The sequence below is a fragment of the Diceros bicornis genome, chromosome 19 (genome assembly GCF_020826845.1).
Source record: "Diceros bicornis minor isolate mBicDic1 chromosome 19, mDicBic1.mat.cur, whole genome shotgun sequence".
Classification (NCBI taxonomy): Eukaryota; Metazoa; Chordata; class Mammalia; order Perissodactyla; family Rhinocerotidae; genus Diceros; species Diceros bicornis.
The window spans coordinates 40,719,179-40,740,105 of record NC_080758.1 but is presented as its reverse complement, the minus strand read 5'-3'; the positions used below and the strand labels follow the sequence as shown (position 1 = coordinate 40,740,105).

The window sequence follows — 20,927 nt, the reverse complement described above, 5'->3', positions numbered from 1 at the left end:
AAAGTAATTTTTCTCTTCTGGAAAAACACATTGTGATGCTCACATTAGTAAGATTACATCTTTTCTCCAGCATGAATGTACAATTTTCATTAAAAAAAATTTTTTTAACTTCTCAAATATTTGTAAAAGTAGAGAGAACATTGTAAAGAGCCCTCGTGAACTTGTCATCCAGCTCCAATTATTAACAGTGTTTTTGCCCTTCATCTATCACACGCATCTGTCTTTTTTCCTGTGGTATTTTAAAGCAAATCCTTGAAATCATATTTCAGCCTTAGTTTTATACATTTCTCTATATTTGCATGAATATAACTACGCTCATCTTAGCGCCTAACAATATTAACAAATATGCCTCAATACTGTCTCATATTCAGTATGTGTTTAGCATGCCTGGCCATGAAGTTTGTTTTAATGTTCTGTGTTGAAAGTTGTGACAACAGTACTATAGGAATCACTTTATTTGACTGTTATGATTTGAAGTCATAGAAAATAAATTAATATAGTTTTGAAACATCTTGAGACCTTTTACCTAAATATATTCAAGATATCCTTTTAATCATATACTTCTCAGGTATTTAATTGTGCTACTGGAGTGGTAAATTATAAAAAATTTTCAAAGAAATATTAACTTTTAACATTATATGTTTTCAATAAAGCAAGGATAAGGAAAAGCAAATCTGATTTCTTGAAATCATTTCTAATATGGTTTGGTTGATATCAGTAAGTTTACTTATAACTCTGAAAGTAGGAAAAGTGATTAAAAGATTCTTACATATACTTTTCTCATAATTTATGTTAAACCCATGCTATTTTGTTTAACTGGTATGAAGTCTACCAACCCAAAATTTACTAAGTGTTTGTTTAGTACGTACACAAAGTCCTACTGTCCGTACCTTTTTAGGGGAATAATAGGTGCAAAGAGATTTTCTCTGGATTTATATTCTCCTCAATGTCGATTTAAATGTGACTGTTTTCTTTCACTCGTATTTGCTGTTGTATGTAAAGCATAATTGACCCTAACTAAACCAATTTAGAAGACATGTGCCCAGTAGGGAGGAAACAATGCAATTGTTTTAGTTGGCAAGAAAAATAACATAAACCCTGTGAAAAGTATTCTAAAGTTCACCTATAAACCCACCATAATTCCATTCTTACCACTCCTCATGGCATTTACCAAGCTGATTCTCAAATTTATATGGAGGAACAAGTGTACAACAACAGCCAAGACAATTTTGAAACAGGTCAAAGAGTTGGACTTAGCTATCATGATACTTTATAATACTACAGTAATTAAAACAGGTTGATTTAGGTATGGGGATATATAAAAAGATCAGTAGGACAGAACTGAAAGTCCAGAAGTCCAGTATGTAAGTAAGTTTAGTCTATGATAATGATGTCATCTCAAAGCATTGTGGAGAAAAAGGGTGGTGTAGTAAATAAATTGTGTTGGGGCGATTGTCTACCTAGTGGAAAAACATTAATTTATATTACTATGTCACACCATTAAAAAAAATAAAGTTCAAATATGAAAGTAAAAAAGCATAGTATAAAATTTTTAGGAAAAAATATGAGAGATTATGTTTATGACTGTGGGGTAGCAAAGACCTTATTAAGATTAAAAAACAAGGCTAAATATTGAAACATACGAAAGTGAAAATGTAGAACTGTTATACAACCGAAGATACTATGATCTGCATTAAAAGACAGTATGGGGGCCAGCCCCGTGGCGTAGTGGTTAAGTGCGCGCGCTCCACTGCTGGTGGCCCGGATTCGGATCCTGGGCGTGCACCGACTCACCGCTTGTCAGGCCATGCTGTTGGTGGCGTCCCACATAAAGTGGAGGAAGATCGGCACGGATGTTAGCTCAGGGCCAGTCTTCCTCAGCAAAAAGAGGAGGACTGGCAGATGTTAGCTCAGGGCTGATCCTCCTCACACACACACACAAAAAAGACAGTATGGCCTTTGGAACTGAGAAATATTATTTGCAGCATAGGTAGCAGACAAAAGATTAGTATTCATAGTGTTTAAGAACAATAAAATATCAGTAAGAAAAAGACAACCTAAATTGTAAAAATTGGTAAATGATGCAAATAGGCAATTTATAGAAAAGAAAATATTGATTGTGTATATATACATGAAAAGGTGCCCAATAATAATATTAATCAAGGACTTGTGAATTAAAGTGACAAGACAATATTTTCACCTTAAGTAGCAGAATTAATAAAGACTAATAACATCCAGTATTGTTGACAGTATGTAAAAACAGTTTCTTTGTTCTACTAGTGGTGGGAACGTAAATTGGTATAGCCAGTTGAGAGAAATTTTGATATTATTTATTAATGTAAAAAATGGAAAATGCACATGCTGTGTGCTGCAGCAATTGTATCTTAAGACAGAACACCTTCATGTGTACACAGGAAGGGTTGTGCAGCACAAGAAGGTTACAGCAACGTTTCTTGTGGTTTATAAAACTGAAAACAACGTAAATGTTCATCAAAGGCTAAACAAACTGTTTTCTAGTCATTAAATACTCTGCAGCATTCAAAAAAGGAAGCATTTATATATAGTAACATGGATAAATGTCTACATTGTAGAGTAAAAAAATCAAGTTGTTGAACGATAGGTTCAGTTTAACTTATGTTTTCTTAAAAAATTACAAAATATGTGATGAATACCTGTTTCCCATCACTCAGGTTAGGAAATAAAACATTACTAAGAGATTTGAAGCTGCCTAGTTGTGCGCTTTCTAATGGCATCCTTGTCCTTCCTGCTGTCCCACACCCTTTCCCTGACCCCATCTCTGCCCCTGCCCCTAGGTAACAGTTGTCATCCAACGCCAATCCTCCTCTTTTTTGCTGAGGAAGATTGGCCCTGAGCTAACATCCATTCTCATCTTCCTCTACTTTATATGGGACACTGCCACAGCATGGCTTGACAAGCGGTGTGTCGGTGCACGCCCAGGCTCAGAACCAGTGAACCCCGGGCCGCCAAAGCGGAGTGCGTGCACTTAACCGCTGCACCACCGGGCAGGCCCCGAATTTAAGCTTTTCTTATTCCCATATATTCCTTCATGGTATTACAACATATACAATACCCTAATTGTCCAAGGCTACATGTATATGTACATAGATGTACAAAATGGGTCTGAAGAGAAGGTTACCAAAGTCACTGTGATTACTTCTGGGAAAGAGGAAGGAGGGAACAAGATGAGGCAATTGTCAAAGGGGACATGTGCAATATTTTTATATTTTACAAAGAGAAAATACATGGGAGAGAGTAATGTCAACCTCTCCATTAAAATGATATCATATAGTGATGCTACCCTTGTCTGGAACTAGCTCTGTGATTTTCTCACCTACATAGTTCTTCCTCTTTATTCTTTGTTTTCAAAATTGTTTTGACTGTTTTAGGCATTTTGCATTTCCATATGAATTTTAGAATTAGCCTGTCAATTTCTATAAATAGCCCACTGGAATTTTAATTAGTATTGCAACATATCCATTTGTTAAAATCTCAAACCGCTCTGAACAGTGTTTTATAGTTTTCAGTGTACAGGTCTTGCACAGCTTTTATCAAATTTATACTTAAGTATTTCATTCTTTTGATGCTATGATGAATTGCATTTTAAAAAATGTTAATTTCCAAGTGTTCATTACCAAGAACATAGAGAAATATGATTGATTTTATTATATCAATATTCTATCCTGGGAATTTCCTAAAAGCTTTCTCCTTGGAGAGTCAGAAGACTGTTTGAGAAAAATTTCACTTGGTACTGCATTTAATGTTCTGGAAAATTATTTATTTTTTTGGACATGCTACTATAGTTTTTAGTAAAAGCTCATGTAGCTTTACAGCATTTTTGTGTGTGTGTGTGAGGAAGATCAGCCCTGAGCTAACATCTGTCGCCAATCTCCTCTTTGCTGAGGAAGACTGGCCCTGGGCTAACATCCCTGCCCATCTTCCTCCACTTTATATGGGACGCCGCCACAGCATGGCTTGACAAGTGGTGCGTTGGTGCGCGCCTGGGATCCGAACACCGGGCCGCCGAAGCAGAGCACGCGTATTTAACCACTACATCACCGGGCCGACCCCCTTTACAGCATTTTAAAATGACTTCAGAAGCAGTTTTTGTGTGATAATGAACTACTAGACAAGTAATTTTTGATAGTAAGGAAAGGTCAGATATTCAGTATTCTTATTTGTAAGATGGCATTCAAATATTCACCTTCCTGTACGTATTGTAAAATGCCTGAAGTGTTTTTAAAAACTTGCATAGCAGACAATGGCAAATTGATTTTATTTAGAATCAAACCTATGAATGATTAAGAAATGAAAAATAAAGCTAAGAAAAAGAATATTTTTTAAAATGCCACTGATTCCGGATACTGGGATTGAACCCAAAATGACCAATGGGCGTTCTGAGAATACTAGATTCAGCTCCAAACTTCTGTCCTGGTCGTTTAATTTACTACTTCAGCATCTCTTTTACATCTTTGCATGAAGAGAAATTATTTCTTATATCAAATTCTTTTTCTAGAAGAACAAAGTGCTAAAAAATGGCATCAGGACAGCTCAACTTGCATCCAAATTTCTATTTCCGTTATTCTTCCATTTGAACTTTATGTGACAGCCTTTCTTTGCAGTGGTCTTCATTTGATACAAGAATAGGAGAAGCTGTTTTCTCTTTTCAGAATCCTTTAGAATTTTTGAAATATAGAAGTTTGAAGAAGTAAAGTTGTTTCTTCTTATTGGCCCTTTCTCCTCTTTTTTCAACGCTCCCTCCATCCCCACCTTTATGTATGTTGGAAAACAGTTATTGGGCTTAACCGTTTAGTTTCTCATTGGAACGATTTGGATATGTTTCTGAGTGTCTACTTGGATTTTGTTTTGCCAGTCTGTCACTGGTCTTCTTATTAACAATTGAATCTAAAGACTTCAATATGTATTACTTTGAGTTTTTAGTGTTGGAATGATTAGAACAGAAACAAAAAATAGGGAGCAGGAAAGTAATGATTAGGCACAAGTTCAAGGAATCCATTACTAGCTGGCTGAGATCTTTACGAAGTTGGCTATGGAAGGAGATGAAGTGATTGATTATTATGGTAACTGCTTGCTATTACTGTGTTGGGAATTGAGTGGTTAATTATCCTGCGTGCTATTTGAAATCTTTGAAAATAAGTCTTTTACAGTTAGCTAACAGTATCCTTTTATTCACTTTGTTATGTTAAATCTTCCAGTTGAGGGCTTAAAAAATTACTTTTGGGACACACCACGGTACTTTACTTACTACACTAAAAGTGGTTCTGAGGATCATGAATGTATTTTTGTTGCGTCAAGGTTTAGAAATGTAATCACATCTCATTGTGTTTGGGCATCTCTAGATGTACTCGCTCATTTTGGGTAGATCCACGTGTTCTACTAGGCAAGAATACCAAATCTGAAGACATTTACTTAGACTTCAACTCTTCAACTGATTAACTAGATCTTGTTCTGACGTAAACTGACAACCATGTTGATCCAAAAATCTTAATATTTTCCACTAGGAAATCAATTATTTTTCCTTCTTCTTATGCTGGATTTGCCAATTTTTACTTGTTAGTTATTGCAAATGAAATTGTACCATTTCCAATTGTAAAATTTCTAACTGGGGGAAAGATTTAAAAGAATTTTTCGGCCCATATAGCCATATTATAATTTTGAGGTAAATCTAGAGTTATATCTATTTGCAATACTTTTTTCAATTGCCTTACTATAATTAATTATATTACTTTATTAAATATGTAGGAAAAGATGACACTGAATTTTTAAAAGAATAATTTTTCTGTTGTTAGCTTTTTAGTTGGAGAAGGAGCCTACAGATGGGCAGTAGATCATGGAATACCCTCTTGCCCTCCTAACATCATGACCACAAGTGAGTAAAAACCTTCCAAAGTTAAGCTATATTAGCATGTATACCTGAAAGTGTTACGTTGCTTTTGATCCATATAGTACCAACATTTAAGAAAGAAAACTTACATGTTGAAATATTTATAGTTAAAAGGTACATAGAAAGTTACTTGATTTTAAGCCACCTTTATATTCCTGAGGTCCTCCCTTGTTTTCTCATGCTTTTATGGAAGTATTGCTAATGGATCCAAAATGTTACTTAAAATAATTACTAATAATAAAATCATAATACTACTCCCTCAGAGAGAGGGAAGAAAACAGAGGTCAGCATTTAACTGTCCTTGAGCTGAAGAAGGCCTTCTTGGGTAGCAAGTGCAAGAGAAGGAAAAACGAAAGTGTGACTACAGAAGAGTTAAGACTGAAAAAACGCTTATCATAAATATGACAAAGGGATACATATCCTTAATCTATGAAGAGGTTTATCAAATTAAAAATCACACAAATACGTGTAATACCCCAATAGAAAAATGGTCAAAAGTCACAAATAGATAATATAACATAGCTAATAGGGAAATTCAAATTAAAATTAGTACGTGTTAAATTGGTTCCCTCTTAATTTGTGGAAGAGTTAAAAAATATTATATTACCGCTGGTAAGTGTGGTGAAATGAACATAATGTATTGTACATACAAATGTAAATTGGTAGAAAAATTGGGGAACAGCTAAATAGTATAGATCAAAAGCCTTAAACTTATTCTGCTTCTAGGAGCTTGTCATTAGAGATATAGACAAAGATTTATATAGAAGGGTGCTCATTATTAAGAATAGCAAAAAAATTTGAAAAAATCTTATGTTCAACACAGAGGAATATGAGTAAATAAATTATCGTAATCTTATAATGAAATATTATGAAATAACTAGAAATTGTTATCAAGACTGATATCTAATAATGATAAAATCTAATGACTGAAAAAAGTGAAAAATGAGTTATAAATATGTATATATGTGTATATGTCTGTTTTATATGTCTATTTAAAAAGTCATGGCTACATATTTATAAAAAGACAAATATTAGCAACATAAACTTTTTTTTTTTTTTTTTTTTGGTGAGGAAGAGTGGCCCTGAGCTAACATCTGTTGCCAATCTTCCTCTTTTTGCTTGAGGAAGATTGTTGCTGAGCTAATATCTGTGCCAGTCGTCCTCTATTTTGTATGTGGGACACTACCACAGCATGGCTTGATGAGTGGTGTGTAGGTCTGTGCCCAGGATTCAAACCTGCAAACCCCAGACCACTGAAGTGGAGCGCGTGAACTTAACCACTATGCCACCGGGCTGGCCCCTATATACTACTTTTTTTAAGTTAAATTTTTATTTTTTATCAAAGTAATCTATGAATATAATTTAAATAATCAAATGAAAAAGGAGAAATCATTAACTCCAAGGAAACCAAGTTGTATAAAAAAGAAATGATTATCTATCATAGCAAGTATAAATAAGGATCAGCTCTTAATAATAATAATAATAATAATATATTCAAGATGAATATTTATGTAGCTGAAAGTTTTAATATAGGGTGGCTGGAGGGAAGAGAAATCTATGTATGGCAGGGATGCAGGGAGTATCAGAGTTCTAAATTCTCATAGTCCTCATCACTAATTCTGCCTTAAAATCTTCCCAATGGAACTTATTGTCGAGTTCTTATATCAGGCAAACAAATCAGATCATTTGCCAATTCCATTTTGTTTTTCCTTGGAGCCACGCCACCTGGCATCTTGAAGTCTAGAGTGGGTACTCACTAGGCCTGCTGTGTAGCTGTCATCCCTGGTCTTTACCTCACCATCTCTTTGGGATTCCCTTTTCCTCTCTCCAATATCAAATTCTGTATTTTCTGAATCTCATGTGTTTTTCTTTCTTGTTTTACTCCCTCATTTGGAACGTGTAAGACTGGAAATTGGTTTCCCTTAGGTTTTTGAAGATACTGCTCTCTTCTAATTTCCAGTCTTGCTGTTATGTGATCTGTTGACATTTTGATTCCCAGTTCTTTGTGGTGTATTTTTCTCTTTGGAAGGAAGTTCTTAATTCCCACGTTCTCATTGTCACAATGAAGCATCTTGGGATGGATCTTTTTGTATTCGTTACGCTGAGTACTCATTTTGGACTTTCAATCTGGAAATTCATGTACCTGAGTTTTGGGGACATTAAAAAAATCGAGTAATACTCTCTTTTCCTACCTTTCCTCTATTTTGTTTTTCTAATTTCTGTGAATTAGATGTTTGATCTTGTGCTCCAATCCTTTGTATCTTTTTCAAAAATTATTTTTTGTCCTTTTAAAAATCTCTATCTTTTGTCCTACTGTCTGGGAAATTTCTTCAGTTTTATCTCCCAAACCTTATACCTCTAATGAATTTATAATTTTGGTTTTCATATTTTTAATTTCTAGAGATTCATCTGTGATTAATACTTTTAAAACATGGTGTCCTTTTTTTGTTTCATGAACTCAGTATTTTCACTTATCTCTGTTAGGATATTGTGGTTTACGATTTGTTCTTATCTACTGTTTCTGCTGCTTCTGTCTTACTTTTTGTTTGTTTCAGACCTTAATACATGTTAGCAAATTTTGACTATGTAGTGACCCTCTGCTGTTTTCATATTTGTGAGTGAGGCACTTAACAGCCATTTGGAAGCCTTGTGTGTGAGGGCGGGTCTGGTGGACATCAGGGGGAGTGGTATGATCAGGCGTTTTCATTGGGGGAACTCCCACGTGTTCCCCCAACAAAACCAAATGTCTACGCGTTTTTCTTTAGGATTAGTCAGAGGGAAATCTTCTCAGCTTTGGCAGGGCAGCAGCCAGTACTCTGGTGCATAACAAGGGAAGGGGCTGGAGGTCTCGCCTTTCCTTTTTCAGACTTTTATGTAAAACTCTGTTTTAAGTAGATCCCTGATTCCTGCCCCCAGCTCTGCTTGATGTCCACTGATTTGGGGCCCATCTAGTTCAGCCTCTCCAAAGAGTTAACCTCATGTTTTTTGCAAGCATGAGGAGGGGATTTGGGCATCTACATGTTCTTTATTGGCATTTTCTGCCAATTTTCCTGTTTTTAGTGCCAACCTGGCTTTCAGAGAGACCAGGTACCTTTTATTCTGAGCTTTTCTGATGTTTCTTTGGCCGGAGTTAGTTTGCTTTGTGACGGCTTGGCTACCAGGCATCAGGGTTCATCCTCCTCTGCTCAATTAGTTACTGTTTGTCCATTTGCTTTTATTTTCTAAAATTGTGTTGATATTGCTCTTCTTCTTATCATCATCCTTTGTGTATTTCAGTCATTTTTACCCCTTAAATTTCTCTTTGGTAAAGTTATAGTAGGGTGTGGAGATGGACTGCCAATTTTACTTCAGAACATTTATATAACATATTATATACATAGGACTTCTTTTTTGTTCTTCAGTAAAGGTTTTTATTTTTAAATTTTTATTTATTTATTTTTTTCCCCCAAAGCCCCGGTAGATAGTTGTATGTCATAGTTGCACATCCTTCTAGTTGCTGTATGTGGGACGCGGCCTCAGCATGGCCGGAGAAGCGGTGCGTCGGTGCGCGCCCGGGATCCGAACCCGGGCCGCCAGCAGCGGAGCGCGCGCACTTAACCACTAAGCCACCGGGCCGGCCCATGTTCTTCAGTAAAGTTTTATGAAATTTTATAATTGTCTTTTATTTTAGTTTTCCACATTTCATGATTAGGTTATTATTAGATATTTTGAAGTTTTGTTTGGTATGGTTATATAAATAATATCTATTTTTCCTTTTCCTTTTTTTTTTTTTTTTTGGTGAGGAAGATTAGCCCTGAGCTAACATCTGTTGCCAATCCTCCTCTTTTTGCTGAGGAAGATTGGCCCTGGGTTAATATCCATGCTCATCTTTCTCTACTTTGTATGTGGGATGCCTGCTACAGCATGGCTTGGTAAGCGATGCATAGGTCCGCACCCAAGATCTGAACCTGCGAACCCTGGGTCACTGAAGTGGACTGTGCGAACTTGACCACTACGCCACCAGTCTGGCCCCTTCATTTTGCTTTTGTAACCTCTTTATTGTGAACTATAGTACACATACCTCATGTAGGTGGACAATTGTGTTGGTTTCAGGTTAGGGTTATAACAAACAGCTGCTAAAAATTTTCTTGGACATGTATTTTGTATCAGAAAACTTTCTCTAGATAGATGCATTGTAGTAGAATTGCTGGATCAGAGTGTCTGCCTGTCTTCGTCTTTACCAGATGATGCCAAAGTGTTTTTCAAAATGATTTTTACCAATGAATATAATCGTTTTATATGTATATATGTATGTATGCTGTGTATGTATATATATGTGTATACGGATATATGCATATGTATATATTTGTATCCAGCTACCTTGTTAAACTGTTACAGTCATTCTTATAATTTATCTGTGGATTCTTGTGATTTCTTTAAACTCAGAATCATATCATTTGTGAAAAATGATAGTTTTGTTTCCTTGCTTATAATCTTTATACCGTTTTCCTTACCTTTTCACACTGGCAAAGGATCATCAGTATAGAGTTTAATAAAAGTGATGATAGTAGACATTAATTTTAAGTATGACGCTTTTGATTAAAAATTTGTAGCTATAGTTTATTATATTTAGGGAAGTTTTTTTTTGCAAGATTTTTGAAAATCGTAAATGAATCTTTAATTTTATCAGATACTTTTTTATCTATTAATAGGCTATTAATTTGTATCTCTTAGAAGCAACACATGTATATTAAAATTTTCTAGGGAAGAATCTTTGTATTTTAAATTAAGTAGTACAGTAGGTCCACTTACATTTAATGTAATTACTCATATATTTAGATTTGAATCTACTCTTTTTGTGTGTGTGATAATTAAATCTACTCTCACTTTTTGCTTTCTGTTTATCTCACATGATCTATGTCTCCTTTTATTCCATTTCTTGCCTTTTCTAGGATTATTTTCTATTATTACCTTTTCCATTCTATTCATACATTAGTTTTACCTTCTCTTGCCATTCTCTAGGACTTAACCTAGAGATTTCAACATGCGTACTTGACTTATGAAATTCTATTAGAAAATAGTACTTTTTTATCACTTCTCAGACAATTCAAGGACCATAGAATACTTGAATGAACTGCATTTAACATCTTCCCAACTTTTGTTTTCATATTTTAAGCTCTATATTTATTTAGAACACTGTGAAACATTAATTATTGTTTTATTACAGTTGATTTCATTTAGATTTGCCTAAATATATACTTTCCTTTGCACTTAATACCCTCCCTCCCACCTTTTTTTGTCTTTGAGCTTTCACTTTGTGTTATTTTCCCTGTTTCTGAAGAATACCCTTTAGTATTTTCCTTAGTACAGGTCTTGCTGGTGATGAATTTGCTCATTCTTGTTTATCTGAAACTATTTTTATTTCACTGTCATTTTTGAACAAGATTTTCACTGGATATAGTGTTCTAGGTCAGGAGATATTTCCTTTCAGCACACTGAAGATAATCATTCCACTTCTTGGGCTTCCATTGTCGCTGTTGAAAAATCTGCTATCATTCTAACTGCCACTTATTCTAAAGTAACCTGTCTTTTTTCCCCTCTTGCTGTTTTTAGATTTTTCTCTGTTATTATTCTTACTCTCTTTTATTTAATGTTTCTTATTATGGACTTTTATGATTTTAATTTAATTTATGGATATTCTTTGGAATTATTAAATCTGTGGATTACTGGCTTTTATCATTTTGGAAAAATTCTTATCCAATTAAAAAAATTACCTTTATTCTGTTCTTTTATCCTTCACCTTCTGAAATTCTAATTAAACATATATTAGACCTTCTCACATTATCTTCCCTGTTTCTTAACCTTTCTTCTGTGTTTTCCATCTTTTATCTCTTTCAGCTACATTCTACATAATATTTTTTTCATCCATCTTCCAATATACTAATTCTTTTTTCTATATCCTATCAGCTACCAAATACATAGTTCGAGATTTTAGTTTTGGTTATTTGCTTTTTTATTTCTAGAAGTTCTGTCTCTTTTTTTTAATAAGCTCTATTTTTTTTTATTTTATAGTGTGAAATATAGATATTTTTATGTTTGTTGTCTATTCTTTAATCATTACAAGCATACTTGTTTTATCATTTGTTTGTGATAATTCCAGTATCTGAAATCCGCATTGGAACTTGATTTTCCTGCTTCTCATTCCTTGTACCTCGTTTCCTTTGTGCCTGGTTATCTTTGACTGTGAGCCTGTCATTGCCCTTGAATAATTGTTTGTGTAGATTCACCCATGGCCTAAGATAAAGGTGTCTTTCTCCAGATCACTTTTTTTTTTGCTCTTACTTTTGCCAAGTGTGTGTGCACGGTGTATGGGAAAAACACTCCTATGTTTCTCCTTTACTCTCACACTACTGTCACACTCAGAACTTTCTGTAACACTTCTGAGACCCGATGTGTGGATTTTTCATACCAAGCAATTCTCCGACACCACCTGGGTGTCGTACAATTCAATCCAATTCTAATTCTAAACAGAGTTAGTGCAGACACCACAGGTTAAGTGTTCTGTCCCATAAGACTGCCTCTCTCCCACTTTAGGTGCCAATTGCAAGTCCAGGTTGTCACCTGTGCTTCTGACTGGCTATAAATCGGAGAACCCCCTCCTTGGGTTTGATTAATTTTCTAGAGTTACTCACGGCACTCAGAGGAACGTTTTACTTACTATATTACCAATTATTACGAAAGGATATTAAAGAATATGAATGAATAGCCCGATGAAGTGATACATAGGGCGAGGTCTGGAAGGGTCCTAAGCACAGGAGCTTCTGTCCTCATGGAGTTGGAATGCATCACCATCCCAGCATGTTAGATGTGTTCAGTTACCTGAAAGCTCTCCAAACCTTGTACTTTTAGGATATTTATGGAGGCTTCATCATGTAGACATGTTCAGTCATTAACTCAATCTCCAGTCCCTCTCTCCTTCCCAGACGGTGGGGATGGCGCTGAAAGTTCCAAGCTTCTAATCATGGCTTGGTCTTCCTGGTGACCATCTCCCATCCTGAAGCTATCCAGGAGCCCAGGAGCCCACCAAGAGTCGCCTCAATAGAACAGAAGACACTTCTATCACCCAGGAAATTCCAAGGGATTTAGAAGCTCTGTGTCAGGAACTGGGGTCAAAGACCAAATATTAGAACAAAAGATACTCATAGTGCTCTTATCATTTAGGAAATGACAAGGATTTTTAAGAGCTCTATGCCAGGAACCAGGGGCAGAGACCTATATATATTTTTTTTCTATTATTTCACACAGTGTTAATTAGAATCTTCCTTAAACTTAGTTGAAAGCTTAATGTTCCCTGACCTACCCAGGCTACATGTTTGCAATTCTATGCAAGGGCCCCAGTCAACCCAAAACTTCTCACGGATAGTATTTTCTCTTTTCTCTGCCCCCTCCCCCCACTGCCACATTCCTCCTATCCACCCCTCCTTCCTCCTTCTTGTTGTTGTTCTTTTTTCCTGTTGTGCTATGATCTAAGACAATCTGGTCTGAATACACTTGATATTGGGATAGAGGGTGGGGTGGACTTGCATAGTTCCAGATCAACCTTTCTGTGAGGGTATTATTAGCCCTTTCAATCCCCAGCTTATTGTGGGAAGTGTCTCCTATAAAACTCCCCACCTTTAATGGGCTGTGGGCTTGACTTCTGGCTCTCCTTGATGCCATTTAACCAAACTCAAGTGTTCTAGTGTTCGCAAATGCTCATGGTGCAATAATAATAATAGCTTTAGTCCTCAGTTTACCCCTGCAGTTTAGCTTGGTATTTTGTAAGTTTCTTAATGCTTTTAAGAGGGTGATTTTCATATTGTATCCAACATTTCTAGTAATGTTCAGAGGGAGAATTACTCTGAATAATTTAGTCCGCCATTATCAGAAAACTTTGGTAGTCTTTTCAGTGTTACATTCCAGTTTGTAATTTCTCTTATCAGCTGAATCTAATTGGCTGTTTAAATATGTATATCAAGTTTTAAAATTTCAATTATTATATATATTTTTTTTTGGTGAGTAAGATTGGTCCTGAGCTGACATCTATTGCCAGTCTTCCTCTTTTTGCTTGAGGAAGAGGGTTCCTGAGCTAACATCTGTGCCAATCTTCCTCCATTTTTGTATGTGGGATGCTGCCACAGCGTGTCTTGATGAGCAGTGCATAGGTCCGTGCCCGGGATCCGAACCCGCGAACCCCGGGCTGCTGAAGTGGAACACGTGAACTTGACCACTATGCCACCAGGCTGTCCTCTCAATTATTATATTTTTTTATTTTTAGGGCTCTATTTGGTTCTTTTTCAAGTCTGCCTGGTCATTTTATCATCTTTTGTTCCTTATATTTTCAATATCTTCCTTTTATTTTTATGAGTATAAACATATTCTATATTCTGTATCTGAATATTCCAGTATCTGAGGTCTTTGCAGGTCAGTTTATGTTTTTGGCTGACTTTTGTTCTTGATGGTCTATTTCTCATGTGTTTTATGAATTTTGTTTAAACTATGGACTCATGTTAACTGGAACATAGGAATTCTCTGAGGTCTGGTAAGTTAAGGTGTATTTTTCCAGGGAGTATTTGCATTTGTGTTTGATGGGTTTTTGAAGCACTGCCACACTGAGATCATTTTTGGTTTTGTTTTTTTCAGGCCACACAGGTAATATGAATTTTCCTCTAAACCTCTCTGAATGCCCTTCTTGGGCATGAATTTTCTAGAGAGACTTTTTCTCCCTTACATTTATAGCTAAGGCTAAAACTTGTAAGTTTCATGTTTCTTTGTGTATGGTTGCTTTTTCTAGTTTTCCTTTCACTGGGCATATCCCCCTTTGGGGTTCCTTACTTTTTTTGTGGATAATCTCCAATATGTTTTCTCATGCTACATTGTCTCCAGGTTTTACCTTTTGTCCCTTATGCACAGAGACCTTCAAAACCAAAATTGGCAGGGGCGTGCATTAGCAGATGCCCCTGGCTAGCATTTACCTTCGGGACTCACCTGTCTCTCTGGATTTGATGTTTTTCTTAATTTTTTAACATTAGGTTATTTCTCTCATCCTCCTACCACCTCTGTGTACATTGAAAAGACTTTTTTTTAACCCTTTCTCCAACTTAAGGATTTTATCCTGAGAAGGCTCTTCAGGTATCTCGTCTGTCCCATTGTTCTAATGTTTTTCACAGGTTATTTTTAATATTTCTTTTATAGGATTCAGTTTAGCTGCATTTAAAAGAAACAAGAGGAAACTAGAGCTGGCAGAAAGGGTGGAAACAGATTTCATTCAACTAAAGAAAAGAAGACAATCAAGTGAAAAGGTCAGGAGGTGTTTGAAATATTAATCATTAATGTATCATAATGATGGCTTTAATCTGCATTCAGATATATAAGCTTTAGAATAGTACTATCCAGTAGAAATGTAATGCATGCCACATATGTACTTTTAAGTTTTCCAGTGGCTACATTTAAAAAAATAAAAAGAAACCAGTGAAATTGATTTTAATAATTATTTTATTTAAACCAGTGAATCCAACATATAACTTCAAAAATGTAACCAATGAAAACATTATTGGTGAGCTATTTTACTTTCTTTTCTTTTGTATTAAGTCTTCAAAACCAGTGTGTATTTTACACTTACAGCACATCTCAATTATAACACTAAATTTTCATTGGAAATATTTGATCTGTATTTATATTTCATAAAATTAATAGTTGGAAAAGTAGGTTTACATAACAAGTTATTCCAAACATACTTAAGACTTCGCAATAATTGAATTGAATATCTATTTTAAAATTAAAATTTAATAACATTAAAAACTCAGTGGCTCATTTGCCCTGCCACATTTTAAATGCTCAATAGCTACATGTGGCTCATGGGCACTGTTTTGGTCTTTGCAGCTCTGGATAGTGATTCTTAACATGGCTTTTCGGAGGGTAGAGTGTGTTATAAGGAAATGTATGTATTGAATTCATGTAGGGTTTTTATATACTGTAATTGCATGTCTCTGTTTCTTGTTCTTATACATTCTTTGTTTGCATTTCACATATTAGTATGCCATCGTGAGTCCATGTGTGGCATTTCTTAGGTGTTTTTGGGAGATAGAAAGGAGTTGAAAACCACAACTTTCTTGCTCAGTTTATGGCTTGGGGGTCCATTAGCACATAGTTCGTGATGGGTGTCTCACGTCACAGTTATTTGATGTACCTTGGCATCCCATTAATATTCTTTATTGATTAGTTCTTCTATAACTGCTTATATAATGGTTTATGTTTTCTTTTTTCATAGTTTTGTATGTTTTACTCATATTTAAATGCATAATAAATCATCTTTCATAGTGATAGATATTTTCCAAGTATGTTGCCACATAAGACAATTAATCAGATATTTTGGTCCAAACTTCTCATTTTTCTGCCAGACAAGAGTGGGAATTTAGGAGGCAAATGAACAAATTAATAAGTAGATCTTGGTGAAAGTGGATAGTAGTATGGTTCTATATCTCAGGTTTCTTCATTCTGTGTGATATCTGAATGAGCAAATTTAGGACTTTTGTCCTTTTAAAAAGTTGTGATAAAATTTGCATACAGAGCAATTTAATCACTTTTATAAATGTATACAACCATGTAACCCATACACCTATGTAGATGTAGAACATTTCCAGTTCTTTTGTGCTTCCTTCCAGCCAATCTCCACCTTTTATTGGCAACCACTGCTTTGATTTGTATCACCATAGATGTTTTGTCTTGCTCTTGAACTTTATTGGAATCATATGAAATGTATTCTTTTCTGTTTGGTTTCTTTCATAAAATGTTTTTGAGATATTGTGTTACTGGTTCATTCTTTTTTATTACTGAGTGATATTCTCTAGTATGAATATACTATAATTTGTTTATCCATTCTCCTGTTGATGGATATTTGGTTTGTTTCTAGTTTTGTTTTTTTTTTTAATTAAAGTTTTCTTTCTTTTTTTTTTGTGAGAAAGATCTGCCCTGAGCTAACATCTGCCAATCCTCCGCTTTTTTTTTTTTTTTGCTGAGGAAGACCGGCCCTGGGCTAACATCCATGCCCATCTTCCTCTACTTTATATGGGACGCCGCCACAGCATGGCTCGACAAGCGGTGTGTTGGTGTGCGCCCAGGATCCGAACCGGCGAACCCCGGGCCGCCGCAGCGGAGCGCGTGCACTTAACCACTTGCGCCACCAGGCCGGCCCTTCTAGTTTTTTTTTATTATTATGAATGAAGCTGCTATGAACATTCATGTACAGATTTTTTCATGGATATCAGTTTAGGATTTTTATGCATAGAAATATCAGTTGATCTCATAGAGAATGTCTTCAGCTGGTCTTATTCAGAAGGTTCATTTTTTTATTTAGAAAATATTTATTAAGCAGCTACTCTTAATATGGAGCTATGTAGTAAGAAAATAATGGTGAACAAGATGGAGGAGATTTATGCTCTAATGCAACTTTACATTTAGTGAATAGAAACAGAAACATATAAGCATATAATTAAGTAAAATAGTTACTGTGTTTGGTAACTGTTATGCAGGAAAAAACAGAAGATGATATGATATAGAGTAATTTAAATGTGTGAGATAGAAGGAAGACTCAAAGGAAGACTCCTTTGGTTAGGGTGATCAACACAGACCTCTCCGATGGTGCATAACATTTGAGGCGACATCTGAAAAATAAGAAGTGAGTTTTATGAAGAGTCAGTGGAAGAGTGTTCCAGGCAGAATGAACTACATGTGCAGTGGCTCTAGTGGGGATTTGACATATTGGAGGAATGGGGAAGAGGGTCATTGTGCCTAAGGAGAGTGGGAAAGAGGAGAAGGGTGTGATATGAAGCTGGAGAGCGAGGTAGGTGCTAGCTCCTTTAGGATCTGGTAGATCGTGGCAAGGAATTTCAATTTTATTTCTTGAATAGTGAGTAGCCATTTAAGAGTTAAAAGCAGAGAAGCAATGCTATCTCATTTACATTTTACAGAGTTCTCTTGGGCTGCTATGTGGAGAATGGATTGAAGCGGGAGGCAAGAATAGAAGTGAGGAGATTAGTTAGGAAGTTATTACAGTTGGGAGATGATGGCAACTTGGACTGAGAGTGATAGAGATGGAGATGGAGAGAAGTAAATACATCTAGGATATATTTTGAGAGTTCCTGGAAAGACAGGAATTACTGATGCCTTAGATATTGGTAAAGAAGAGAGAGGAATTAAAAATTTTTAGTTTTAGCAGTTGGATGTTGCCATTTACTGATGTGAGGAGGGCTGGAGAAGGTATGGCTTCATGGTGATAGAAGTGGGAAGTGGAAATCAAGAACTTTCTTAGGCCATATCCCCTTAATGGACTCAGATTAACCAATACTTTCCACTGCTTTCCATTTTTACCGTAAAACATATTACCTGATGTCCACTGTAGCACCCTAAACACCCAAAGCTAATAGACAACCTTTTAGTGTGCCATGTTTCTCTGCTCCTTTCAGTTGAATTTTATGCCACCAATAGCCTCTTTATGCTCGTTGTTTTTATCATTGTAATCACATAATTCATTTAGTCTCATATAAACTGGTGAATATTGAGTTTAAAAAGAGAGTTATCTATTTGAAAACTAGGAGAATTGTTTGTTGGAAAACTAATTTGAAAAATTAGTTTATAAAGTTGGTTTGTAAAAAATTGCTGTAGAATTATGTATGGGAAAGCCAGCTGTAAAAGGTTGAGAAAAGTCATAAAAATTCATAAACATTCTGCATTCAGAGTGAATTGTTAGTGTCTTTATGTTCTTATTCTATTTTAGATAAAATGAAACTTGAAATCATAGGACAATTCAATGTGTTATAGTTTATGAAATAAAGATAATATGGAACATTTATTTGTGGTCCCACATTCAAAGAAAAGGCTTTGGTCTTCATTCGTATGAAAAGATTGGCTACTGAATGAACCTTTGTGTTTTATTTATTTATTTTTTTTAAGTTTATTTTTTTATTTTTCCCCCAAAGCCCCAGTAGATAGTTGTATGTCATAGTTGCACATCCTTCTAGTTGCTGTATGTGGGACACGGCCTCAGCATGGCCGGAGAAGCGGTGCGTTGGTGCATGCCCGGGATCCGAACCCAGGCCGCCAGCAGCGGAGCGCACGCACTTAACTGCTAAGCCACGGGGCCGGCCCAACCTTTGTGTTTTAAATGAAATAAAATGTTTAAGGTGTGTGTTCTTTCTTTCTTTCTTTATTTTAAAAAATGATTCTCTGCTTCACCTAGAGAATTTTCAACTTTTGAAAATTTCAGCCAACCACTTATCCTGGTTAAGAGGATTTCCAATAAAAAGTTTGATATGACAGGAGGAAAGATTAACTGTGGAGTTGGTTATATGAGTCTGAAGCTTATAGTCAGGTTGGGAAGGAGATTCCCATTTGGAAATTATTGGTATTAAAAGAAATATAAATACATGTGACTAGATGAGCTAACTTAGGGGTGAAGTAGGTAGAGGTCTGAAAACTGAACCCAGGGCCAGTTCAACATGTACAAGTTAGGGGGAGGAGAAACCAGCAAAGGAGGAAAAAGGAGCAACCAGTGAGGCAGCGGTACCACCAGGAGAATGTCTAGGAAGCCAAGAGAGGAGTGTTTCAGTCAGTCACCACCTGGGTGCTGCTGAGTAAACAGCTAGGAGGACAGAGGACTGGCTGTTGGATTTAGCACCTGGAGACTGTGGACCTGGGTAAGGACAATTTCTGTGACATAGTGGATTGTGGACCAGTGTGGAGTGGGCTGATCAGGGAGAATAAGGGTGGAGATAACTCTTGAGAAGTTTTTGCTGTGGAGTGGTGAGAGAGAGATATGGGGTCAAGAGATGTACCATTGTCAGTTAGGTTCTGTGAATTCAGTGAGTAATTTAACATAAGAAGGCTGAGTTTCCCTATTTTGAAATGAAAATAGTGATAGTCTGCTCCTGAGGCAGGGCTGTTATAAGCAACAAAAGTGATAATGGATGTTCAAGTGTTTTGTGACTATCATTGGCATAGTCAGACACCGTAGTCTTTGCTATTTTGGCCTTCATCTTTAAAGTCACTCAGCCTAAAAAAAGGAAGCTGCCCAAGTTAGTTACCCTGGATGGAATCTGGTAGTGGAGAAAGGGAGGGTGATAAAGGACGTAGGTAGTGGTAGGTGGAGAGGTTGAATTCAGGCATGATTCAAATGGATTATTTTAGACATCTTAAATGGCAGGAAATATTTTTAACATTCGGTATATATGAACTTTAATTTTCATATTAGGTCATTATGGACATAGGTTATTAGGTAGGTAATTTACAGTGTATAGTGTAAATGGAGAAAGTTTTTTATCATCTCCTTCCATACAATTTTTTTTTTTAATAATTTTTCCCCCAAAGCCCCAGTAGATAGTTGTATGTCATAGCTGCACATCCTTCTAGTTGCTGTATGTGGGATGCGGCCTCAGCATGGCCAGAGAAGTGGTGCAGCGGTGCGCGCCCGGGATCTGAACCCGGGCCGCCAACAGTGGAGCGTGCATGCTTAACCGCTAAGCCACGGGGCCAGCCCTCCTTCCATACAATTAACATGTTCCTTGTTACTACAAACCAATATTGGGTTAAGCAGCTAATCTACACATAAAACAAATAAAAATACATTTTGTCTTGATTTTCAGGATATATGGATTTTAAGATATAATATTAAAAGTGAGGAATATAAATTCTTAGCAATTGTCCTTGCTTAGTAATTGACATCTCTTTCATGCATGCTCATTTTTTTGTGACTTAGGGGAAAGGCATGCTGGAGAAAGAAGAGATTACTGTTTAACTGTAGTATTGTGTAATATAAAAATAGTAGTAGTTTATTCTGTTCCACTCTCCTGTCTGGGTGGACCCAACTCTTCTCGATTTTTCTTTTATCCCTTTCTTTCCCTTACGATGTACAGACAGTACATTTTGCATGGTAATGCTGGACCATAAAAATGACTGTGCAAACTGAAACTGTGCAAAGGGGTCTTAATGG

General features: G+C 35.9%; 1 protein-coding gene across 15 annotated transcripts in view; it reads left to right on the top strand.

Annotated features, from left to right (window-relative positions):
* TASP1 (taspase 1) overlaps positions 1 to 20,927 on the top strand; it is a 255,473-nt gene that overhangs the window by 45,059 nt on the left and 189,487 nt on the right. For all 15 annotated transcript variants that reach the window (XM_058563234.1, XM_058563237.1, XM_058563229.1 and 12 more), the window contains 2 exons: positions 5,829 to 5,908; positions 15,137 to 15,243. In XM_058563234.1, coding sequence (XP_058419217.1) covers positions 5,829 to 5,908; positions 15,137 to 15,243 — 187 coding nt within the window. The remainder of the gene's footprint in view (positions 1 to 5,828; positions 5,909 to 15,136; positions 15,244 to 20,927) is intronic.